Raw genomic sequence first — 27743 nt, forward strand, 5'->3', positions numbered from 1 at the left:
TTTGTCCAAATCAATTAGTCTGAAAAACCTGTTTTGGTTAATTCATTATTAATCAATGTGGCAATTCAGTTCGGATGTATTTCTTCCATGGAATTGTTTTGGGAAAACCAATTCGGACAAACCAAAATTGCATGAACATTGGTCAATAATTTATATATTTTTCAGTACACGAATAGGTGCAATTTTGTGCTATCAGATCAAATGAGAAGAAGTAACCAATAGAGAGCGGAAAAAAGAGCAGTAAATATAGTTACTAAATATAGATTTTTTTTTTTTAATTGTTCCTCCTTTTTTGTTTCCAATTGGTCACTGCTCACTTCATCTGTTTTTTCCCCATCAACCATCAATTTTTTTCGACACCACTGTTCAAACTCCAAATCACAAAACAAAACGGTTTGTTACAGAACTTGGATGAATCGTTGATTGCCCAAAATTTAGACGAATCGCAGTTCATATGAAATTTTGAATGTTGTAGTCTAGTATTCAGTTAAACCACTGAAACCAGGGAACTAGATCTACATTAAAACCACTTGAATCTGCATAACTAGACAGTTCTGTGGAAGTATTGCTTAATCGGCAGCTTGCACTCCTGGTGAGAGGGTTTGTTGTAAGGGAGTTGATATTTCTATTTTTCTGTGTTTCAAATGTTGCTTGTTCTGGCATTCACAGTTAGTAGATTTTAATTTTTGTACATACCTTTTCAGGCAACATTTTGAGAAATATTTGAACAGAAGGTATACAAACTCACTAAGGTTGAGCAGAATACAAAGAGATGAAGTTGCCACCACAAAATACAGAAAAATCCTTTTTTCTGTTGGCTTGGAGATATAGCAATCTACGAGGTTAGGACAAGGATCCATGTCACATTTCACCAATCGAGGGACATTGAAACCACCATATAACTTATAAAATCCTATTAGGAAGCCAAACTCAAACATGGTTTTGAAGATCAGACTGATCACATATGTGCACCATAAGCCTCCATCCATACTTCCTGGGGTATCATATAGCTTCTTGTTGTGTCTCTTCTCCCTGCTCTCTCGATATGCAACATGCAGCACAACAAGAAGTGAGGGTGTGGACACCATTATGAGTTGCAAGGCCCATAATCTCACCTGGGAGATGGGGAAAAAGTGATCAAAGCAAACATTTTCACAGCCTGGTTGGCGGATGTTGCATTCAAACTCTTTCTGTTCATCTTTCCACACGTTTTCTGCTGCTACCACATATACAAGTACACGGAAGATAAACACAACTGAAAGCCATATCCTTCCAATTCCTGTTGAGTATTTATTGACACCGCTAAGCACATCTCGCAAAAAACTCCAGCTCATCTCAAGACAGGGAAATAATCTGTGAAAATAAACATGTTTTATGTATTAGTAAATACAACATACCCACAAGAATACTGTTTACAGTAAATATTATATCATGCATTTTAACACTGTTTACAGCACTCAACAAAATCCTCAGCACCATGGAGACAAGGAATTTTTGGTCAAACTCATTTTTCCTCCAGTGCATGCACACACTCATTTAACCCCTTAGTGACCCGACCGTTTTTCAATGTTCTTACCGTTAAGGACCAGGGCTCTTTTTACATTTCTGCAGGGTTTGTGTTTAGCTGTAATTTTCATCTTACTCATTTACTGTACCCACACATATTATATATAGTTTTTCTCACCATTAAATGGTCTTTCTACAGATACTATTATTTTAATCATATCATATAACTTACTATAAAAAAATATAAAGTATGATGAAATGTAAAAAAAAAACACTTTTTCTAATTTTGACCCAAAAAATCTTACACATCTACAACCGCCAAAAAACACCCATGCTAAGTAGTTTCTAAATTTTGTCCCGAGTTTAGAAATACCCAATGTTAACATGTGTTTAGCTTTTTTTTTTGCAAATTATAGGGCAATAAGTACAAGTAGCATTTTACTATTTCCAAACCATTTATTTTCAAAATTAACGAAAGTTGCATTGTAACACTGATATCTGTCAGGAATCCCTGAACAACCCTTCACATGTATATATTTTAAAAGAAGACAACATAAGGTATTAAACTTGGGGTGTTTTGTCTCTTTTCATGCAACCATTTTACCACCAATCTATGCCAAATAAAAAAATAATAATAATAATAATTGGTGATTTTTTGATACACATAGCAATTTAAGAATACATGTACGGAGAACTTTAAGGGTTACTGACAAAGAACACCCCAATATGTGTTCAGCAACATCTCCCGAGTACAGTGATACCACCCATGTACAGGTGTGTCGGGTTCTCTGGGGGCTAAAATACCTTATTTGGAGGGTGCGCATTCCAGTTTTCCAACATGGCATTTTCACAGCTGGTCATCATGCACCCATGTCCTATTTGGGACATTTCTTAAGCCAGCCATTTTTGAAGAGTAGACACCCTAGGGTATTTTAACACTTTACATGCACTAATTCTACCACCAGTCTTTGTCAACCTTTTGGGTAGTCATTTTTTTGTGTTATTTTTCATTCACATTGTACTTTAGGCATGGATTCTCAGTTCCTGTTATGTGTTGCTGACAAATAACACCCCAATATGTGTTCAGGAGCATCTCAACAGTGCCCACAATGTTCAGGTTTTATGGGTTTTTGCAAATACAGGGGTCAAATGTAGGCTTTCTTCTTTTCCATGTTTGCACATTGAAATAAACCAGATTGGTTTGTTGGGCTTATGTTGCCATTGAGACCGTATAGCAGCCCAGGGTATTCAAAATGGGGTATGTCCAGTCTTTTTTAGTAGCCACTTAGTCACAAACGCTTGCCAAAGTTAGCGTTTTTGATTTTTTTTTGCCTTTTTTTACACAAAAACGGCACTTTTACTGGTGATTTCATAATCATGTTACGTTTTACTGATTTATAACACTCATGTTTATTTTCAGCGAATTCTCCCGAGTATAGCAATACCCATTATGTGCAGGTTTTATGGTGTTTTGGAAAGTTACAAAGCAACATAGGGCTTGCCCAATTCAGTTTGCCAGATTGGTTTGCTGGGTCTGTGTTGCATTTTGAGACCCGATGGTAACCCAAGAATGTGAAATAACCCCATCCTGGCATACTATTTTCAAATGTAGACAACCCAGTGTATTTAAAATGGGGTATGTCCAGTCTTTTGTAGTTGCCATTTAGTCACAAACGCTGACTAAAGTTAGCGTTTTTATTTGTTTTTTATAAATGCCTTTTGTTTTGCAATTTATATTGTATTATATTATGGAAGGCCGGGGTGTCCGGAGCTGCTGCAGAGGGACTGCTGGGGTCTCCGGCAGTCCCCCCGGACCGGCAGTCCCCCCTTACCTTGGTTGGAGTCTTTAGAGCAGATAAGTATGCTCACCCTTGCAGAGAGGTGACCAGGTAAGAAGCCAACTGGACTGTGAATCTGTGCACGGGGGCTGTGCAGGAAAGGTGATTCCAATGCAGTACCGACAAGGACACAAACAGCAAGATAGCGAGGGATAGCCGAAGTCAAAGGATGCCAGAGGTCAGGATAAACAAAGACAGAAGCCGGGGTCATGTATGGAGTATAAGTTCAAGAGACTAGAACACAGAAACTGAACACATACACCAGGATCATAGAACTGACCAAGTTCCCAGTGCGAGGCAGTGCTTAAATACCTGGTTGATGAGCGATCTGCCTCAGGTGAAGCACAAGTAATAACCGCAGAAGAAATCGATCCCCCAGTGCTGCAGACATAGCCAGGTATAACAAGGATAGAACTATTCAAAATAACAGAATCTGCTGTGGCTTAGAGGCAGGCCCAGGACATGGAGGACCTAGGTTCAAATTCCCTGTTGGACACTTATAGGGTGGCCACGCCTAGCCGTCTGGATGGCACGGGGAGAACCGTGACAGTAGGACATCACAGCATACAAATATGTGAGCTTGAATGCAGTAAAAGCTAACAGTATTGGGACATTCACAGTTAAAATGCCATGCAGTGGGGCGGGCCTGACTGCTGAACAGAGCAGAAGTGTACCACTGCAGCTCCTGCACTCAGCTATAGATAAAAGCTTAATTACAGCCTGTACTCGACTTCTAAGGGCCACCAGGCAACAGGTGATAACAAGGGGATCATGCTGACACCATAAGATTCATCTATAGGAAAAGGTTACTGATTGCACAAGGTTTGATTTCCTGTTGGTAATTAATTTATTTATAAAATATTTTACCAGGAAAGATACATTGATTTCTCTAATTTTCAAGTATGTCCTGGGTCCACAAAACATTGTATTGATACATTAGGGTACAATAAAATAAAATAAACAATATTAATACACACTATATACAAAATGTAACATAGAACAGGTAGGAAATATATAATCAACCATAACATGTGCATTCTGTTTTGAGGTATGTAGAGCGGGATCTCTTAAAAGACTTTAGGCTGGGGAAAATTTTAAAGTGTGCTGGAGGTGCTCTGTCGGAGAAGGAGGATCGGGCTGTTTTATTTTTGTATTGAGGTAGACTAAATAAAGTGCTGGTGCTGGATCCTGAAGTTATAGGAGGTGGGAACAGCCGAGGAGAGCATTCTGCTCAGGTAGGGCGGAAGATTCCCAGAAAAGCTCTTAAACACAAGGCTGGAAAGATGAAGGGTGCGTCTGGATTCCAGCGACAGCCAGTTTAGTTCTTTTAGCATGTCACAATGGTGGGTCCTGTAATTACACTGTAGCACAAGCCGGCAGAACGAGATACAATGTATTGAGTTTATTAATGGGATTGCGGTGCAGGTGCATATACTACATAATCAATGATTGGCATCAGCATTTGCTGTACAATCTTTTCCTTTACTGTAGGGCTTAGGCAGGATTTGTTTCTGTACAGGGCACCTAGTTTTGGATAAAGTTTAGATGCAAGTTTTTCTATGTGGAAACCAAAAGATAGCTTGGGGTCTAACATCATAACCAAGTATATGAAAGAGTGGACTGCGGTCCGTGTGCTATTTGATTTTGTTTTGATGAATAGGTGGGAATTGTGTAATTTAGGTACTGTTCCAAAGATCATTGTGACAGTTTTGTCAGTGTTTAGGAAGAGTTTGTTATGCGCTATCCACTTTTCTACCTCTGTAAACTGGTCTTGGAGCACAGCCTCAAGCTGCGGTAGATCGGATTTGCTCGCATAGATTACTGTGTTATCTGCGTACATGTGTACATTTGAGGATTTGCAGACATTAGGCAGATCATTTATAAATAATGTAAATAGTAGGGGGCCAAGAATGGAACCTTGGGGAACACCACATGTGACTGGGAGAGAAAGGGAGTCGCTGTCAGAAATGGACACATATTGTGAGCGATCCGATACATATGATCAAAACCAGGTTAGCAAACAATCACCAATACCTGAGTTTTTGAGTTTGTGCAGTAGAATGTCGTGGTCTACTGTGTCAAAGGCCTTTGCAAAATCAAGGAAAATAGCTCCAGTTAGGTCTCATTTTTCCATGTCAGTTTGGATGTCAATGCAAAGTTTTAAGAGGGCAGTTGTAGTGGAGTAATTCTTGCAAAAAAACAATTGATCAGGGGTCAGATAGTTTGATTGTTGGTAATACTCACATAGTTGCGTATGGACAAATGTTTCTAATATTTTTGACAATACTGGGAGCAATGATATTGAGCGATAGTTAGAAACCAAAGTAGTGTCACCACTTTTATGGATAGACACTACTCTTGCAGTCTTCCAAAGTTTGGATATGTATCCAGACACAAAGGATTTGTTAATTAGGGTTGCGACAGGTTTAGCAATTGCTGGCGCACTGAGCTTCAACAGCATTGCTGGGATTTGATCAGGTCCAGACTGGTTTTTCATTTTTAGATTATTAAGGTGTTTTTTAATGACACTAATAGGTAATTGGTAAGAATCATCTATAGGAAAAGGTTACTGAATGCACAAGGTTTGATTTCCTGTTGGTAAATGATAAGGCATGTGATTATCTAGGTGCTTGCTATTGATTGTTGGTTAATTAGCTATTGTTTAACCCCTTAAGGACACATGACATGTGTGACATGTCATGATTCCCTTTTATTCCAGAAGTTTGGTCCTTAAGGGGTTAAAATAAGCATAGGCCTACATTGCTAGTGGGTGGTGCTTTTAGGAGTTAAATAAGGGTTGTGGTCATTAGCTTGGCTAATGTAGCTTGGTTGCTACATCTAAGTGCTGCTTCTAAGTGTGTGAGATATTCTGGAGATAAACTGGAGGTAATTTGAGGTATACAGGAGAACAAATGTTCGATTTAAATTATTCACCTCATTATAATAACTGACTTAGTTCAGAGTAATAATTGTTATGCATTTGTTTCACCTTACACATACACAGAAACACACAATGCATCCTTACACACACACAAACAATACATCCCTAATCACACACCGAAACAAACAGTGAATCCTACACACACACAGAAACATACCATGCGTCCCTTAAACTCAGCCTTACATACAATGCATCCCTCTCACCCCCCCCACAATGCAGCCCTTGCACACACAATGCATCCCTTATATAAAAAAAACACACCATGCATTCCTTACGCACACACACAAACACACACTGCTTCTCTTACACACACAGAAACACAATGCTATCTTACACACACTCAATGCACCCCTTACATACACAGAAACACACCTTGCATCCCATACACATACAAACACAGATTCAAACAATGCATCCCCTTACACACACACACACACAATGCATTCCTTATACACATACCCACACGGCTTTCTATCCCTTACACACAAACACACACACTACATCCCATACACAAGCTGGTATTCCTATACACTACATTCCATAAGAACGCACACACATTACATTCTCTACAATACACATAACATATCCCCTACACACATACACTCCACTCCCTGTGAGCGAACTCAGGTGTGGGCCATGTAGGTGGACTTATGGGCGGGCCTTGTAGGCATACTGGGGGCCCAGACCTTTAGCTGTGTAAGGGGCCTCAAAAAATGGAGCTGCTTCCTGTTTGTTGATTTTTGTGAGCAGAGTTACAAACAACCTCCAGAGAGCCTGTTCTACACCTGGCCAGTGGAGCCAGACTGCAGCCTGAGCCCATCATCAACCTCTTGTCCTCATCTGGTGGTAATTAGTTTCACTAATCTCTAATTTACATTAAAGGGACACTTTAGTCACCAGAACGACTACAGCTTGATGTAGTGGTTCTGGTGTCAATAGCCTATTCCTGCCGGGTTTTTAATGTGGCAGATCATATGGGTGGGGCATTGTGATGTCACATGGTGGGCAGAGCATATGAGGGGCCACAAATCTTTGTTTACTTAGGGCGGCAAAAATCCTTGCACCGGCCCTGATGGGAGTTATGATTTACGAGTTACATTAGTAAAGAAAAAAAAACAAAACACATTATTAATAGGGTTATGGTGACACTGTGAGTTACCGCAACGGGTGACACCAACTCTAGTGATGCCACTGGTTCTGCAGTTCCACTTATTCTACGTGATTAATGGAACTGAGGCTGGGATATGAACTAGTTATTTAATAAACCCCTACTGGAGTGGACAACAGTTTATGAGATATAAAAAAAAAAAAAAAACCCTATACACCAGAATGATTAGACGCTCCTGATTGATAAAGGCGTGTCTGGGAGGGGTTTGCCTATGTTGGCCCTGCAGTGTTGGGATCAAATTTCACTTCTTGCTTTTTTCAATGTTTATTACATTGAATGAAACGGACTTTTCTAATTATGTATTTTGAATTGTTTTTTTTTATTTTTTTTGCTAGTGCTATATCTGTTATAAGTTTATTGCAATGTTGTTTCACATACTATTTGAGTACATTCCAATTTTAAAGCACTGGGGATTGGCATTCAAATGCAGTGTGAGTCAATGGCCAAACATTGTTACCAAAGAAAACTAGAACTAATCCACCCTCCATCACACCACAGCCCAGAGGCTGCTCACGTACTCCAAACCTTTTCAAAGTCCTGAAGATCTACGATCTACATCCAATTACTAAACAATCTATGTGGTATAGATCCTTTCCATGTAATATAATTCAAACCTTCATATCAAAGCCCTGAATAATCCAGGGGTGGATAGTCTAAACATTGATAAGGCTAAAACTTTCAACTTTGGCCATGAACAAATATCTAACAAACGTATATTGAACAGCCATGTTGGGTCAGACTCTATTGTTATCTGTCCAACTGTTGCTCAGCCTAACTTGCCTGCTGTTGTTGTCTGTGCAGGGCCGCGATCAGGGGTGACAACCATGATGGTTGTCACTGGCCCCATGTGTAGCAGCGGATTGCCATCAGTGCACCTGCACCGGGGCCCGCATGTTGATAGGGCTATTGGGTGGCCTAAGCATATCTTCAAGGGCCTGTTCAGCACTGCAGCCATGTTGATACCGGAGAAACTGACGGAAGCCAAGCACAGAGAGATGGACACAGGTTTCTTCAGGAAGGAAGAGATTCTTTATTGGATCACCGATCGGGACTCAGAGGGACTAGCGTCACCAAAATACAGCAAAGTCTGAGTACTGAATACATAGAGTACATTCCTTATATAGCACTGTAGCTCCTCCCACAATTAACTACACCCACACATACCCTTAACCTATTTAATGAATAGAGTCTAAACTCATCCATCCGGTCTAACCACGTGGCTCATCTGATACAAAGGAGAGGGACGCGTAATTCCAGTTCTTACATTCCTGCACCTGGTCAGTACAGTGATAACAGTATCTTAGCTACGTGTAATTAACCAACTGATACTACAAACACATATACATACATATGCCTTGTGGCAATCTTAGCCTGCTAAACTTGTATTTTACTGGAATTACATCACATTCCCCCCTTTGATGCCTCTGATATTTCACAATTACTTGAGGCATCACTTAACCTTGGTTTGCATATACCTCAGGTTACCATGAACCAGACCAGACTTATCTTATGATGTGAATCTTTTAACACTCATCTTCCTGCATTGGTTCTCCTTGATCTAGAGCCTTATACTTATATATCGCCATTATCTGTGCAGCAGCCTTCCTCTCTGCTATACTTCCTATCAGGCTTTGCACAGACCTAACTACTAAGGGTATAAGACACGGTAGGAGTAGACACAACAGTAAAATCAGTAGGACTCCACCTACCACTGCCTTAAGCCCTCCAAACCACTCATACCAGCTACCAAACCAACTACTTGGATTGTACCCTTTCCATACCTGAGTAGGCACATGCACTAGTTTAACCATATGGCTAGTAAGCTCAGCTATTGCTTGCCCTTCGTCATCTATTTGAAGACAGCAATTGCTCAGGTTAAACTTCCCACATACACCTCCCTCTACTGCCAAAAGGTAATCCAAGGCTAATCTATTTTGGTAGACTGCTGTCCTCATCCTGGTGTTATGCTTCGCTAGAAGATTGAGCGCTTGTGATGTCTCATTTGTGATAATCTCAACCACCGCCTGTAATCTTATAATACGGTTGAGCATATAAATAGGGGTTCTATAACCAAAGGTACCATCCTCAGCCCACGTGGCTGGCCCATAATAATCTATGATACGCTGGGGAGGCCATTCATTATCTTCCCAGGTGCCTATCTCTATGGGTCCCCTTTTCTTCCTATGATTCACATCATACACTTTAACACCTAAAGTCTCACCTGTTTCAATCGGTAACAAGAAGAAGGATGGTTTGAGCATACCCAACACACATGCCCCTTCCCAGTCCTGTGGCAACTCCGAATAGGCTTTCTTACCACAGATCCAGTACAAATTTGCTGGGGCTCTCCAGGTAGATGTGATGGATAAATCAAACCACACATCCTTTAAACTGGCATATCTAGCAAACGGGTTAGATGGTTCTGAGACATTTGAAGCCGACCACCAAGTTGTATTCTTTGTATCATCATCATAAGCTTTTTGCCCTAGACAAGTTAATTCTCCTACAGAAGTATTATACATTATTCCTTTCCTTGCTATGCAAACATAACCTATGATGGAGGTCTTTAATCTCCACTCAGATTTACCTCTAACACTCAAATGATAATCGGCTTGTGTAGATATTAGTTGGTCAACTGCCTCAGAACCGGACATTACCTCCTTTGCTTCCCAAGGCCATTGGTCTCCCATGTTAGTACCTCCACACATATAGCAGTTGGTAACATTAAGACTACCGGCAATACTCTCAGCTAGGTCAATGAACAGGTTTTTAGCGTTATGGGGGATCTTATTATCTATACTCATCTCTTCATAAAAGGAATGGTATACTTGATGAGTCTGGGAGGATACCGTATCAGTCTCTATTCCTATAAACAATAATGTCCCAGGATCTAAACCCGTCCCGTATATCTGAAACCCAAATAAATTTCCATACTTATCTAGGAACTTGTCGGGGTTATTAATAAGTATATGGACTGGGTTGCATTCCATAGACTTACAATAAGGGCTAGTCGGCAACTTAGTCACTATCATGTCTTTATCTACTGTCTGTCCCCAAGTCGCCCACCCCACACAAGACCAATATGGACAAAAGTTATAGTCTTTATTTGGGCATCTAGGACTCACATATTTATTTTTACTACTGGGACAAATATATTTATCATTAGACCCATACGTCCTCTCCCATCTAAGATCCCCACATACATTCCACGGTTTTCTACCACTTGATATCGCCTTACATGCATCAAATAGCAGAACACCCGAAGAATGTACGGATTCTAACACCGTCTTATTAATTAGGGTCCCCTGAGGATCTCCATTCCTGAGAGTCAACCAAATTGTACGAGGTTGATACTCTGGACTGAAGCACTTAGGTTCTCCTACTCCTAAATGGCACACACTATAGTCTATATTTAGGTATCTACATCTTGATACCTCTCCTTTACACTCGTATTGTGAATGCCAAATTAGGGTTTGGGATATATGGTTACCTGTTCTCGTAGTCTTAATGCATACCTCACAGCTAGGAGTGTCGGTACCTCTACCTTCCTGAATATAAAAACACATATAAATAAACACTATCAAAAGCACATCTTTCGCCGTCATCCTCAGTCTTCGTCCGTGCGATGGCGCCTCAGCTTCCAGGATGTGAGGGCTGCAGGGAATGGAGTTCTGCTCGTCTTCACAGGTGTCCCTTCGAGACTTTCCTGGCTTATACACTATGTGATGGTAAGCGGACAGGCTTTATTATGGCCTTCTCACTCACACCTGTAACAATAAAATTTGTAATCCACAATAATTCCTCGTTACTCCGACTGAGTAGTACGTTTTAACCGGATCTTGCAGGGATTCTCTGGATCTGCTGTAACTTGCCAAGAATCGACTGCTGCTGGTTTAACCCTGGAGTGATGTATCCACGGAGTCACTTCTGCTACTTTTATTGCTGTAGGGGTAGACAAAAGAACAACATAAGGACCTCTCCACTTGGGCCCTAACGGTACATTATTCCACTCTTTAATCCACACTTGATCTCCTGGATGATAACTATGAACAGGGGGATAAATATTCACAGGTAATCTATCTTGTACCCATTTCTGTACCTCCTCCATAGTCTTACCCAACTCTACAACCTGCTGCCGGGTAATTCCTTCTCCCAACTGACTCAAGTCCCCCCTTAAGTTACCAAGTACGGGAGGTGGTCGCCCATACATGATTTCAAAAGGAGAGAGGCCCATCCTTCTGGTAGGGGTACTGCGGATTCGCAATAAAGCTATGGGTAAGAGAACGTTCCACTTAAGTTGGGTTTCCTGACACATTTTAGCCAACTGGTTCTTTATAGTTCTATTCATTCTCTCTACCTTACCAGAACTCTGGGGTCTATATGCAGTATGAAGCCTCCACTTTATACCAAGCATATGAGTCAGTTGTTGTAGGCACTGATGAACAAAAGCTGGACCATTGTCCGATCCTATAGAACAGGGTAGTCCATATCGGGGTATTATTTCTCGTAGCAGGAATCTTACAACTTCTCCTGCTTTCTCTGTACGAGTAGGACATGCTTCTACCCAGCCTGAATAGGTGCACACAATTACCAACAGGTAACGATGTCCACCCGATTTAGGCATTACTGTAAAGTCTATTTGTAGATCGGACATGGGGAGTCCCCCCATAAACTGGACTCCTGGTGGCTTTACTGGTCCTTGTCTTGCATTATTCTTAGCACACGTTACACATCTGCGTACAATGGCCTGAGTCAAGTTGGACAATCTTGGTATGTAGAAATGTTTCCTGAGAGATTCTTCAGTACTGTCTCTCCCAGAATGTGTCCCGTTGTGATAATTTTGGACAATTTCTACCGCTAGTGATGCTGGTATGACTATTCTTCCATCTTCTAGCTGATACCACTTGTTCTCCAAATACTTTCCCGGTTCAGTCTTTAACCACTCCTCTTCTTGAGCTGTATAAACTGGAGTCCATTGGGACAGTGGAGTTGGTATAAGAGCAGCTATATGCCCCACATACTCCTGTCTTCCTGATTCAGCAGCACGCTTAGCTGCACTATCTGCCATCCGATTTCCCTTGGTTACATCACCATCTCCTCTCAGATGCGCTCGACAATGTATGATACCGACTTCTTTCGGCTCCCACACTGCTTCCAATAGTTGTAGGATTTCAGCTGCGTACTTGATTTCTTTGCCTTCTGAATTCAGTAGTCCTCTTTCTTTATACAAAGCTCCGTGGGCATGAGTGGTTAAAAACGCATACTTAGAGTCCGTATAGATATTTACTCTTAAACCTTCAGCCAATTGTAACGCTCGTGTTAGTGCTATTAATTCTGCCTTTTGTGCTGATGTTCCTTTCGCCAGTGGCCGAGCTTCTATCACCTTGTCTATTGTTGTCACTGCATATCCTGCATAGCGGATCCCTTCTTTCACATAACTACTGCCGTCGGTGTAATATTGAACATCGGGGTTCTGGATGGGAAAATCACGAAGATCTGGTCTACTTGAAAATACTTCATCCATTACTTCCAAACAATCATGTTGACTTTCAGTAGGTTGTGGCAAAAGGGTAGCTGGATTTAAGGTGTTTACAGTCTCTAAATGCACTCTTGGGTTTTCACACAACATTGCTTGATACTTGGTCATACGGCTGTTACTAAACCAATGATTTCCTTTGTAATCCAACAACGTCTGTACTGCATGTGGGACTCGTACATAAAGTTCTTGACCCAGAGTGAGTTTATCGGCTTCAGCTACTAGCAGGGCGGCTGCAGCTACGGCTCTTAGACAAGGTGGAAGTCCGCTGGCCACTGCATCCAGTTGCTTAGACATGTAGGCAACAGGTCTTTGCCATGATCCCAAGTACTGTGTCAATACTCCCACAGCCATTCTTCTTTGCTCGTGTACATATAAGTAGAATGGTCGTGTGTGATCAGGTAGACCTAATGCTGGGGCACTCATCAAAGCCTTCTTCACATCTTCAAATGCCGTTTGCTGTTCTTGGGTCCATAAGAAGGGGTCGTGCTCTGTACCTTTGATGGCTGCGTACAGAGGTTTTGCCAGTATCGCATAGCTGGGAATCCATATCCTACAGAAGCCTGCTGCCCCCAAGAATTCTCGCACTTGTCTTCTATTCTTGGGTATTGGTATTTGGCAGACAGCTTCTTTTCTCTCTGGCCCCATAATCCTTTGACCTTCAGAGATATGGAATCCCAGATACTTGACAGTTGGCAAACACAACTGAGCCTTCTTCCTGGACACCTTGTATCCTGCCTTCCAGAGAATATGTAGTAGATCGTGCGTTGCTTGCTGACATTTTTCTTTTGTAACTGCTGCTATCAACAAGTCATCTACATATTGTAACAATACACATTCTCCTGGGATAGACTCGAAATCCAGTAGATCTTGACTTAGAGCTGAACCAAATAGGGTAGGTGAATTTTTAAACCCTTGGGGCAGTCTTGTCCAAGTCATTTGGCGTTTTGAGCCCGTTACAGCGTTCTCCCATTGGAAAGCGAAAATACATTGGCTTTCTGCGGCAATTCGGAGGCAAAAGAAGGCATCTTTGAGGTCTAAAACTGTGAAGTAAGTAGCCCCGCCCGGAATTAAAGCAAGCAGGTTATATGGATTGGGTACAACTGGATGTATGCTAACAACCGCATCATTGACTGCTCTTAAGTCCTGCACAGGTCGATACTCATCTGTGCCGGGCTTTTGAACAGGCAGCAATGGGGTGTTCCAGGGGGAAGTACAGAATTTTAGGATACCATACCGTATGAACTTATCCAGATAGGATTGGATGTTCTTCTTAGCCTTCTGCGGAATGTGATATTGTCTTAGGCTCACTGGATAAACCCCATGTTTCAGTTCAATTTTTATTGGTGGAATATTGCGGGCCAGTCCTGGTGGGTTGTTCTCTGCCCAAACTCCTGGTATGTTAAACAATGTCTCATCACTCCTAGGGTTTTGGCTAGTCAACACTGTATAAAGTCGCCACTCTTCTTCCTTTGGTACGGATAAAGTCATAATACCTGAAGGTCCATTAAACTTTAAGGATGTTGTTCCATTTGGTAGGAACGTAATCTGCGCTTGTAATTTTGATAGCATATCACGTCCCAGCAATTGGACTGGACATTCAGGCATATAAAGGAATTGGTGTTTTACTACGTGGCCTCCCAATGTACAGAGTCGACTTTTAAGAACCGGTTTTTCAGCACTTCTTCCAGTTGCTCCTATCACAGTAATAGTCCTTCCAGATGGAGGAGCAACTAGATTAGTCACCACTGAATGTTCAGCACCAGTGTCGATCATGAACGCACTCCTTTTCCCCCCTATTGATACATCGACCATAGGCTCCGCTCGACCAAGGGGGATGGAGCCCGGTCGGTATCAATAGTCCTCCATGACAGTGTCAGCCAATCCTACAAAGTCCCTACCTTCTCTATCGCGGGACCTTTGCGCTGCTGGAATATACCTGTATTCCCTAACACTTCCTCTGTTCCCATTACTCCCTCTATAACCATTACTCCCTCCGGGGCCTCCTCTACCTCTCGCTCTACCTCTAAAGTTTCCGTAGCCTGCCCTGGGTTGGTCTCTCTCGTACTGCTCTCTTTGCGGACATTCGTTCCTCCAATGCCCTTCTTCCTTGCAATACGCGCATTGATCCCTACTCAAAGGCTCCCTACTCCATCTATTATTGCCTCTATCTGGGCCCCGTTTATCTACGCCTGCGATCGCTACCGCTAGCATATCAGCCTTTTTACGCATCTTGCGCTCTTCCTCTTTCTTACTTTCTGTATCCCTGTTCATATAGACCTTATTTGCTACCTCCATTAGTTGGGTGATGGACATACCTGCAAACCCTTCTAACTTTTGTAGCTTGCGCTTAATATCTCCGTATGCTTGGCTGACAAAGGCGGAGTTAACCATTCGGGAATTGTCTGCGTCTTCCGGATTAAAGGGGGTATACAAGCGGTATGCCTCCAATAATCGGTCATAAAAGACACTGGGCGCTTCATCGCTTTTCTGGATCACCTCAACTGTCTTCGACATGTTAATGGCTTTCTTTCCTCCGGCTTTCATGCCAGCAATTATAGCGTCTCTATAGGCTCTGAGTTGAACCATATCAGCACCATTTACGTTCCAATCGGGATCAGTGTTGGGATAATGTGTTGCGGCCCATGCTGCTGGATTAGCTTGGTTCAAAGCACGGGCTCTATCCTCTAATGCTTTAATGGCTGCTTGATTTATTCTTGTCCTTTCCTCATTGTTAAATAAAGTCATTAGTAACTGCTGGCAATCAGCCCATGTCGGATTATGTGTCTGTACTATTGAGGTGAACAGATCAGTCATAGCTTGTGGTTTCTCAGTATACGAGGAATTATGGGTCTTCCAGTTTAAAAGATCGGTTGTGGTAAATGGGACATATACGAAGACTGGGTCAGCGTGTGCCATTTGACCTGCGGCATCGATATAAGCTGACCCGGGATTTAAGCGAAGAGGCATCTGATAGTGCTTTAATTGTTGGGCACCAGTCAACTGTCGGGTTTGGATGGGGCTACGTAGGGAAGCGTCAGTCATGGGTTCCGGTCGGGGAGATATAGGGTATGGGGATGTGGGAGGTTGGTTTTGGGAAAAGGTAGTGAATAGAACACTTCGGGCCGAGCTAGATGAAGCTTGACCGGAAGTCTGAAGTGGCGCCAAATCAGGATATTCGTTTCTAATGGGGGTGGGTTCTGGTTCCGGAAGGGGAGATTTAGTATGAGGGGGGGTGGATCCTGTACTGGAGGAGGAAGCGGAAGTGGATGAGGGTAATGAGGGAAGGGTTACAGGACTTCCTGTATTTGCGTCACTTCCTCTTACCGGAAAGTAAGGGGGCGGCAAAGGGATCTCGGACTCAGGGGGCGTGTCCAAAATGGGCCTAACACCAGTCCTAGTGGACGAACAAGTCCTAGCTACCATGAGGCGACACTGCTCCTCGTGGCATGTCCGGAGCCATTTTGGCGAGTCATTTACGGCCTGTCTCCAACAATCAATATAAGGAAACTGGCCGTAAAGTTCAGGCCTACCTGATACAGCCACGTGTAAGCGCTGTACCAGAGTTGGATCCAAACTGCCACGTGGCGGCCATGCCGCAACCAAAGTAGGCCACTCCCTAGTACACAAAGTGACCAAACGTACAGGAGACATCTTTACCCCAAAATCACAAACTTTGAATCCCTTTTTAAAATTCTTAACCATACATCCTAAGGGATCCGGAATCGTTGACTGCGACGCACCCATACTTAACAATGGAACGTCGTCGACAACGAATACTATACACGCGTACTATTCAACAGTCACACCCGTTTCCTCTGGCAACAGCACCACGTGGTACGGTTACCAAGTGAAACGTACACAATAACAATAAACACTCAGGGAATTCCCGTACACACACAGCTGTTACACCAGTCACTATATAATCAATATTATGCCCTTTGGCGTAACTATACAGTCACCCACGCTATAATTCTCTATATACGAATTACCCGTCTATAACACACCCCAGTAACATCGTCTTTTACAAATAGCGGTTACAGTACGGTTAGCATAGGTCAAAGCACAAGTTAAGGTCACAATACAATTATTAGTGGTTATGGTGTTAAACATGCAATGGACGACAATGATTAGTACTTATTATATAATGTCAGTAAATATACAGGGTTATGGTACCGTGCACTATAATACAGCAACACACTATTAACACTCTCGCTAGACGGCTGAGCTCGCGCTATCTAACAAGATATACACTTTACTAAAACAATCGTTAACACATTTACAATTCCCAACTAAACTATTGGCCAGTACCTTGAATGGACTACCTAAAACTATATACACCCGTTTTGGTTAGCCACACTGCCCAATCACCACATATATATAGCGAGCTAGAGAACCGAATTTACACAGGCGCCTCTTAGTCGTACTATCAAAAGTCTAGTGGGTTCCAAATTTACACGCCTTCCCACTTAGCCCAGATAGGATGAGAACTAGCGAACCGAATTTACACAGGCGCCGCTTAGTCTCCCGGTCCCTCCGACCTAGCGAACGTAATATACACCCTAGAACGCTAGTCTAGACAAGACACCGGTGTCCGGCTAGGGCTATTTACACCAGGACCCCGCCTGACTAACCAAATCAAACGGTCTGACTAAAGAGCGTTCGATCGAGCGGTGCGCCTTCGCTCCTTCCCTCCGACAGAGGGGGCAGATACACAGATTCAAAACCCCTTTGGGCCTACCGCACAATCGGTATACCCCTAGTGGGTCCTGCCGTCTAAAACAGCAGTTGTCTTACCTCCTCGTTCCTGAACCTGAGTTCACACTCATCGACGGGGACACCCCAGCACTTCTTACGTAGAGGCCGATGATCTCCTGGACAACAGACCAGTGGCGCCGAGACGAAGGGAGGTCCACGCAGAAGTTCAGGGGTGCAGCCGTAGAGAACGTGGGCAAAGATAGACCGTCTCACGCCTCTGCCTCTCAGCTACCGTTGAACGATGAGCTTCCCGGCCAATGCACCAAATGATACCGGAGAAACTGACGGAAGCCAAGCACAGAGAGATGGACACAGGTTTCTTCAGGAAGGAAGAGATTCTTTATTGGATCACCGATCGGGACTCAGAGGGACTAGCGTCACCAAAATACAGCAAAGTCTGAGTACTGAATACATAGAGTACATTCCTTATATAGCACTGTAGCTCCTCCCACAATTAACTACACCCACACATACCCTTAACCTATTTAATGAATAGAGTCTAAACTCATCCATCCGGTCTAACCACGTGGCTCATCTGATACAAAGGAGAGGGACGCGTAATTCCAGTTCTTACATTCCTGCACCTGGTCAGTACAGTGATAACAGTATCTTAGCTACGTGTAATTAACCAACTGATACTACAAACACATATACATACATATGCCTTGTGGCAATCTTAGCCTGCTAAACTTGTATTTTACTGGAATTACATCACAATGTAATAGCTTGACTGGGCCCCTTTAAAAATGGCATCCAGACTGCAAGTACTGCTGGTAGGAAGAGATGACTGGTCACTTCCTCCCACCTCACTCCACATGGGAGGGATGAGGCAGAGTGGAGACCGCGAGGAGGGAGAAGCAGCAGACTCCCATCAGCCACAGCAACACTCCTGCAATGAAAAGGTAAGAAACAGGAGGGTGGCTGAAAATTGAGGTGTGTATGTATGTCAGTATGTATGTGTGTATGTATGTCAGTAAGTATTTCAGTATGTATGTGTGTATGTCAGTATATGTTTATCTTTGTGTGTGTGCATTTGTGTCCTTTTGTATCAGTACGTGTGTCCGTGTGTGTATTCTGTGTCAATGTTTGAGGATGTTTATGTGTGTGTGTGTGTGTGTATGTGTGTATGTGTGTATCTGTGTGTCTGTGTATTTGCATGTGTGTCAGTGTATGTGGACGTGTATACACTATACATACAAATGCACACATGCATAGAAAAACCAACATTCACACACATACTCCATATCAATACATGCTTACATAACACAAATTGTTATGTAATAAATATATATATATATATATATATATATATATATACACACACACACACATAATGGATGCAATGTGTTTGTAGTGGATGCACTGTGTGTGTATATATTGTATGTATGTATATATATATATATATATATATATATACATACACACACAGTGCATCCACTACACATGCACTAACACACACTGCAGCCGATACACAAACACACACTCCCTGTATCCACTCTACAAACACTACTTCCTTGGGGGTGGGTCCTGTGGGCGGGATTTAATGGCAGGCACCGCGGGCCCAGACCTTGAGTTGTGTTAGGGGCCCTGTGTCTGTGGACCTAAAGCAGTAGAATCTGACTCAACATGGCTGCTCAGCCAGATTAAAAAAAATCGATTTTTAGACTTGAGCAAAAATCTATTTAAACTGGTTCACTTAAATCAACTGCCTTTTAATCTAAACATGAACGAATTGATCGATCCGGGATTTACCTGTGGAGTCGTATTTAATAAGCGTCCCCAGGTAAATCCTGGACAAAGCAATTGTTCGGGTGTGGATTAAAAGATATTTAATTTGGACAAACCTGCTCAAACTCATTTTTGTACAAGCCTAGTTACATTTTCTCCAAAATAACCTATCTACATAATTCAAAAAAGTTTCAGGTAGGTGTCCTTTAAATGTGAGTATATGTTATCTTATTATGTATGTATTTATTTTTGTATATTTTAATGCATTATCAATTCAATGTTTTAAAAATGAGTCACTAGTTGAATATTATATCCCTTTATTTGTGAGCTAGTTAGAACAGAAGTTCTAGCTGAGTTTATGGACTGCAGAATGTTAGTGCTGTGTAAATAATATTTTATATCTATAACCATTACACAGCTTTCTGCGTTGCTGGTTTATTGTAAATCTATATTGTTCTAACTTGTTCTAGCTAGTTAATTACATGCACATGCAGTGTACTCCAGTACTTGCTGATTTCTATTTTTACTTTTCAAAACACAGGTACACCTTAAACAAATTATCTGTATGACAAAACCTGCACCTTATTGGAAGTCCTATTATTTCCCCAGACGATCATGAGTCATTAGCCAGTGAATCCAAAGAGAGAGTACATTTCTTTCCACTTTACTTTAATTATGTATCATTCTGTTAACTGAGGACTGTGAACCTGTCACCATTCGGATGTTGTTGGGCTACAAACCAAATACATTTTTTACAGACTGAAAATCATGTGCGTTGTAGCCCCCCAAGAGGTAGGTGATCACAGTAGAACAACACCCTTTCAGTATCATCAACTTTAATAATTTGAAAATCGGAACATCGGAAATGTAATTCAGACTGATTTTGTTTACATTATATTTAGCACATGCATGAGATGAAAGTAAGTAGGTGGGTTTAATGTTTTAGGAAACATAGTTTAACAAAACTATAAGCATGAAGTAAACAGCAAAAATATTCTATTCGGTATTATGTCGATTGGGCCACTTTTACCGCATGAAGTTCTCTGTTTATATCTGTCACAGTGTTTTAATTCTCATGTAGTGCATGAAATCCTGATTTACTTCTCATCAGTTTCCATCCTAAATTGGTAGTGTGCAGTATAAGCTGCTATTTTTTTATGTTTTGACCATTTATCCTGGACGAAATATTAGACTAGAATAATAAACTAGTGACATTGACAAACACAGACAGGTTTTGTCTGGAAATCCATAAACAATAACCCTTTCAAATGATAATGGAAACTTTCCAATAATAAAGCATGTTCTCGTTCAATTTGAAATAAGTCATCCGCTCAGGACTTGGAAAATTATTGCAGTCTGATACCAGTCATTTGTTATCTGAAATACATTACTAACTACTGAAAAAAGCAAGTAAAATTATTATGAATATAGGATTCAAGACATAGCTTTACATACTATACTACACATAATACAGATAGTTAATACATGCTATACATGTTAAAGTAGACATACTATAGATAATTACATATAATATACACACACTACAGTATACATAAAACATAAACGAGTCAGATGCACACTGTGAGAGGTCGGTTCAACTCAAAGATTATAACCGTTTATTGCACATAATACCCTACCTACGCACCGAGTTTGGATTGCTTTTTTCTCTTACGGATGGTAAAGAAATAAAAAAAAGCATTGGGCAGATCCCGACCCTGGATCCCGAGATATCAGAACGTTATTACACCATCATGCTAAGTCCCAGAAGGCCAAAATGGTGCCAGTTGGGGCCTATACTTCTGCTTCCTCGTATGACGACAGCCTACCTGAAACCCTGTCTACCTTCCCACGGATGCCTGCACCTACACTAGTCCCTTCTAAGATCAGGGCTATATTTCAAACAGAGATGGAGGTGATGAGGGTGGAGATTCTTGCACTCACCGGCCGAATTGTTGTAGCTGAAGAAGATTTAGGTGCTATAAGGGTGGCACAGATGTGGCACTTAACTTCTTACAGAAGAGTAATGCTGACCTTAACCTCATGGCTACCTCAGAGGATAGGCCAGGGCAAGAAATGTGAGACTTGGGGGTTCTCCGAGGCTGCTACTGCCAAAGAACTGCCCCACTTTATCAGGCACCTCCTGTCCCTGCTGCCACCAAAACAGACAAAACTTGTCATCGAGTACTGTCTTCGTTTGGCAAAGCCAAGGATATCCTACTAAAGTTTGTATGGGACTCTGATAGGGGGGTTATCATGGGGGCATCCAGAGCACCACTTCCATGTAGAGAGTAAAAAAAGGTTATGATTATACATCACATACTATAGATATCTATCTACATTTACTGTACATATAAGAATATTATGGAATGTTATCATTAGAGAACACATAATAATCCCTTAATGCCAGCGGGTGTTCTGTCGTCTTACTGCAAAACAGTAAAATGTATCATGACGAAAGTGCAGTTTTTGTGTGAAAAATCTAAAAAACAAATATGAACGCTAATTTTGGCAAGTGTTTGTGACTACTAAAGTGGACTAGTAAAGTGACTTCTAAAAAAGAAAGTCCTATATTTTTTTAGAATTCTTTATTTTTGTTGTGCAGTTGATGACATAGAAGCTTGCTAAGCCACAACAGCTAGAGCAAGTACGTTATATTAAACAAGAAAGTGGCATTGAAATAAGAGCTATTTTAAATGTAAAACGAGCGGTTTCCAGAACTATAACAATAAAGCATTATGTAAAAAAAAATTGAACCACAATTCAGACGTGTTTAGTGTACACTTGTTTGTATGTACATACTTAGTGAGTTCGCTTGAAACTGGTTAGTGTTCACTGATGCTTGTCTAGGGTCAGCGAAGATAAGGGGGCTCCAATATGGGTTTTGATAGTGTCATCTGGTTTGTCGCTGTGCCTAAGAACTATTAAACTATAACTTTATGCAAGAGCAGTATGATTAAACTATACCTTTATGGGAGATTAGTATGTAAGGGCGGCAAATAGGAGTGTTAGCTTTGTTAGGGTTGTTGCGGTCCCTAGATGTTATATCTATGGCCTGTTCACTAAGCTAGCCCTATCTCGTGTGTAGAGGTGCGAAGTTGAATATCGTGCTGGCATCAAGCTAAGGGAGCGAATGCATGCCATGCAAGGTCTGAGCCTAGTGGCCCATGGTATGGATTGTGCGTATAGTGGGATATGCATCCGAGTTAAGAACCCCTGACCAAGATTGCTTTGGGGGGGTGTATTATACGCCACTTACTGTGGTCTAGACATCTGCTGTCTTAGCCGGCTTGTTCGTGTGCATGCCCTGTACCTTTGAGAGCATAGCGAGGCATTGCAAATGGTAATCGGGTTACAAAACAAACGAAAAAAAAACAATGAAAGTCAGTTCTGAGCTTGTCACTTGGGAGTTCCCGTAGGAAAATTCTAAATGTAATCATGTTGTTGCTGGCTGCGAGTTCGTAGCTCTTGGGACGAATGGTGGTATTGAAGCGGGGTCCTATGGTGCCGCCGGTGCTCCTGAGGTTGAGGGTGCATTCAGTTGTAATAGGCCCAGAGCTTCTAAGAAAGTTGAGGCTTCTGCTATGGAGGGTAGAACGTGCACAGTCCCGCCTTGATACACCGCTAAGGAGCCATTTACTCCCCACCGATAGGTTAGTCCTGCTGCCCTCAGCTGTGCCGTGACCGGACCAATTGATTTACGTAGAAGAAGCGTGGACCTCGTCAGATCCTGTTAGAAGGTAAGAGTCGAGTTTTTAAAAATGAGGGGTGCTTTGCCTTTTAGTGCTGACATTATTTGGAGTTTGTCAGGTAGGGTAATGCAGCGAAGGATGACTTCACGTACCACAGTGGACTGGAGGTGAGAGGGACTTGGGAGTCGGTAGACACTGTCTATTGCAAGCTTCTTGGCCACTGTGTTGGGCAGGATTGTGGCCAGCATCCTCCTGATTTAGTGGGGCAGCTCTTCCGCTGTAATCGCAGGGGGGATGCCCCTGATCTTTATATGTGTGCTTCTCTGACGGTCTTCAAGTGTGGTAAGTTTAAGTGATAGTGATTAGTTCTGTGCTTGGAGCTCTTTTATAGAATCGTTCACAGTAGACAAATGATTTTGTACCTCTCTTATGTCTTCTTCGGTGACTCTGACTCTCTCCGTAACTGCCCGGAACTCCGTTTTAAGAAGGGCGAAGTCGGCCGCAGGCAATCTGTGAATATCGGCCAAAAGGAGTTTTAGATCTTTTTGGTTGGTCGGCACTGAGTCATCAGACGGTTCCTTTGTCACAGCCTGGGATGCTGGCGAGTGCCGCGAGCCCTCCGGCCTGGCTTGTCTTGGTGCATTACCCTAGTCCTTATCCTGAATGTCGTCCGGCGGCAGAGGGTCTGGGTTGTGCTGGCCTTTGTAGCATGGCTCCTATGTCTCTGCCTTTAGCTGGGGTGTGTGGCTTTTGTGAGCGCTGACCCATGCCCAGCATAGTTGCTGAAGAGGCAAACGTTTTTTAGGGTGTGAGGCGCCTCAGCACTAGTCTTGGTGATATCTCCCAGGAGACTCTCTAGGCCCTGAAGCGCGCGGTAGGCCCCGGTTCTGTGTTTCCGTCGGGCTGGCTTTGGTAACAAACTGAAAGGCATCTAGTGATGCTGCTCGTCCCTCTGAATCTGTCCGTGTATGCGTGGTGGCTGGATTAGGTTCAGGCCACCAGATATCATCAAGATTAGATGTATATTTGAGGAGCTGTGAGAAATGGCGTCTGGCCAGGACAGTTGGCAAGCCCCGCTCCCACCTGAAAGTCCTATATTTGACACTGTAACTTTTCAAAACCCCATGAAACCTGCCTGTACATGAGGGGCATCGTTTTACTCATGGGACATCACAGCATACCAATATGTGTATTTTATTGCAGTAAAAGCTAACAGTATTATGACATTCACAGTTAACATGCCATGTAAAACTTGGTAAATAACAAGATTTATTCACTTCTCAAATTTCTTTTTACATTTTATTTATATGAAATTATATTTCTTATATATCTATTTGATGAGAAATAAAAGCCCTATTTCAAAAGAAAAATGTAACCAAACAACAAAATAGATATTAAGGCACTTATTTGATAGTAAAGCTCAAAGCTGCTGAAAAACACTTGATTGGGCACATAGTGAATGTGTGTGTCTGCTAGTGACTGTATGTGTCTGTTAGTGAGTGTGTATGTCTGTTAGCTAGTGTATGCGTGTCTGTCAGTGAATGTGTGTGTGTGTGTGTGTGTGTGTATTTAGAAGGCAGGGCATGGTGGGGTGGCGCAGGAGGGAGGGGGGTCGTCTTGAGTTTTGTCATGCCTAGGGCATCACAAAACCAGGATACACCACTGCTAGGGGCCACTAGGAGACATGGGGCCACTGTGTCCCTAGTGTCTCTGGGTCTCCATTTTCCCCAGTGTCCCCATATCTCCCAGTGTCACCGTTTCCCCTAGTGTCTGTGTCCCCAGGTCTCCAAGTGCCCCCTAGTGGCTCAGTGTCACTAAGTGTCCCTATGTATCCTTGTGTCCCCTAGTGTCTGTGTCACCAGGTCTCCCAGTGCCCTTTAGTGTCTCAGTGTTCCCAAGTGTCCCCATGTCTCCCAGTGTCCCCATGTCTCCCTGCAGCCTTTCCCCCCATCCCACACAAACCTGAGCTGTTGGCTGTCTCTGCAGGCTCGGAGCTGCTGTCTGTACTCTCTGTGCAGAGCTGCTCCCCCGTGGATCAGTGAGTAGAGAGGCAGGGATATGCTGTAACTTCCTATCCTTGCCTTTCTCCACACACAGTGACCCCCTACTGGCCGGTGTTGGTAATGCAGAGTAATATTTGTTTCTACTGGGATTGACATTTGTATTGCCGGTATTACTGAAATACCGGCACCGGCTAGGCAGCCTCAAATACCTGAGAAATACTTCTGAGAAATACATGGCAACCCTAAGAAATACCTGGCAATCCTAAGAGTAGTGTGTACATTTTTGTGTACATTTTTTTTTTTTTTTTTAATCAATGTGCCTCTTCCATGGGCTTGGACCTGGAGCTGCAGCTCCATCAGCCCCTATGTTAATCCGGTATATAGAAAACCAAAACAAATATGTGGGATACAGCTGGACAAATCTAAAAAAAGAACATAAACGAAATATAGTGTAATACAGTAAATTCGATCAATTATGCGCCACACATAAGTGCACTCACAAGATTGCGATGAATAAAGCGCTCACAAGGTGCCTCCCCAGAGGTTGTTGGGGGGGCTATTTATCCCACTTTCCACTCCAAGGTAGCGGATGTAACACAGGACTCCAATAGATGAGAGTCAAAAAATCAGCGGTTTTATTTTGTTAAAACGTGAACATAGGATAAAATAGGATAAAATAGAGGAACAATCGGTCCTACGTGTTTCGTTCTAAATGAAACTTCCTCAGGGACCAGAACAACATTAAAATTGATAACAGCAATAATCTGTGTAACAAACATATCCTATGTTAATCCGGCCCTGCACATGCTAAACACATACGATAGCAGGAGTAGGCAACCATCAACACTCCAGATGTCATGGACTACTTCTCCCGTAATGCTCTTATAGCCATAAAGTTGGCAAAAGATCAGGGGAGCTGAAGTCCTCAATATATTGAATGCCAAAGGTTACCTATCCCTGTACTATACTATACATTCTACAAAACACAAACTTTAGAAATTACAGAATCTATGCTACACATACTATCAAAGATAATACCTACAGAACACATACTATAATAATGACTTTATGCATTGCTTTATTTAGTGCTTTATTCAGGGGTTTCTTAGTGCTCAGAAAATAAATTCCTGTATTACCATCTTTGATATTTTATTACATTTTATAGATCTTCAGTAACAGCATTCCAGGACACAGAAATAATTGTTCCATTAGTTTGGAAAAAATATGCTAATACCCTTTAGATTTTCTAGTTCTAGTAATATTAGAATCACAAATTATATAATTCTGTAAACCACATAGTTATTAGCTCATTTGCCTCCTACCACATAGACACACGACAGTGTCCTTTTAGTTGAATGACAGGTGCAGAATCTACACATTTAAAGTAGCTGTGTTTACGAATGCTTTGCAAAAAAAACTATTTCATGTACCAATTAACTCCTTGTCTGAAGGTATATTATTATTTAGGTATGTTAATGTTAGCATAAAAATATCATACATTGTCAAATAATAAATAGAAAGATAACACACAAAAACTGAAACTGTAAAGTATGTTAATACTATTTTGTTTTTTTTTATAATTCACCCATAGAGACCGTACCAAATGCAATAAAAACAAGTATAAATTGGAACAAATTGGATCAGGAGACAAGTTAACTTATCTTAGATGATTTGCTCTGCTTTCTCAGTAATTATTTCTAGAAATGCATTTTTTTCAATTAAGGAAGCTGTGCTAATGCCCTGCACTGGTAACAGTAAAAAGTGACATGGGACATTTTATGCCGAAATAGCTGTGTTTGGTTATTTTGAACACACACATTTTTATTTCCTTGTCACACTGGTTTAGTGGAATAGAAAAAAAAAATCCAACAGGGCTATTTACTAAAGTGTAATTGTTGAGCATTCATATGAATTCAAATTCAAAGTGAATTCAGATTTAAAATAGCTGAACTGGAAAAATTCCACAAATCCGTCTCTTTATCTTTAAATTTGTAATTCACTTTGAATTCACTTTGAATTACTGGCAGTTCTCACTTTAGTTGATAGCCATTTGAGTGCACAGCTAAATGAACTTAAGGTCGGATACACCCCATAGACATGTAACTGGATTCTTAACGTTCCTTCTGGCTTAGTTACATAGTAATATAGGTTGAAAGAACATCAGATTTTCATTATTTTTTCTTTTTTTAAATCTTTGCTTTTAACAATTTTAGAGTTTGACAATTGACACTGAATCTCATTGATGTATTAGGTCGGCTCCTGGATTGGATTATTTGGCTTCTATGTCCAGCAAATAATTTTGAGTCTAGCAGTTAATCTCTTGATATGAAAGTGTCTTAATGCCAATAGCAAAACTGCCAAATAATTTGCACAAAACTGTTCATTAATTATAAGAACAAGCATTATAACATACCAGATGCAATAGAAGATATGAATCCCGCAGTTTGCTAAATGTATGGAAAATTCATATTAACTCCATATCCTCAGCCGAGCCAACTCTGTACGCAATACCTAAACCAGTCTGTTGTCTCCAAGGCAGCTGAACACAAGTGTAACCTGATCATTCTCTCTCTCCC

The 27743-nt window shown here is 41.8% G+C and overlaps 1 protein-coding gene across 1 annotated transcript; it reads right to left on the reverse strand.

Annotated features, from left to right (window-relative positions):
• Nucleotides 1-339: 339 nt before the first annotated feature.
• On the reverse strand, nucleotides 340-27737 carry GJB7 (gap junction protein beta 7). The gene is made up of 2 exons (XM_063443082.1): nucleotides 27581-27737; nucleotides 340-1353 (listed from the first exon to the last, which is right to left on the reverse strand). The coding sequence occupies exon 2, from the start codon at nucleotides 1332-1334 to the stop codon at nucleotides 570-572; it is 765 nt and encodes a 254-aa protein (XP_063299152.1). The 5' UTR covers nucleotides 1335-1353; nucleotides 27581-27737; the 3' UTR covers nucleotides 340-569.
• Between the last annotated feature and the right edge of the window lie 6 nt (nucleotides 27738-27743).

Source organism: Pelobates fuscus, chromosome 2 (assembly GCF_036172605.1).
Source record: "Pelobates fuscus isolate aPelFus1 chromosome 2, aPelFus1.pri, whole genome shotgun sequence".
In the NCBI taxonomy this organism is placed as follows: Eukaryota; Metazoa; Chordata; class Amphibia; order Anura; family Pelobatidae; genus Pelobates; species Pelobates fuscus.

Excerpts from the sequence above, each read along its gene's own strand:
- GJB7 (XM_063443082.1), bottom strand. The coding sequence starts at position 1,334 with ATGAGCTGGAGTTTTTTGCGAGATGTGCTTAGCGGTGTCAATAAATAC.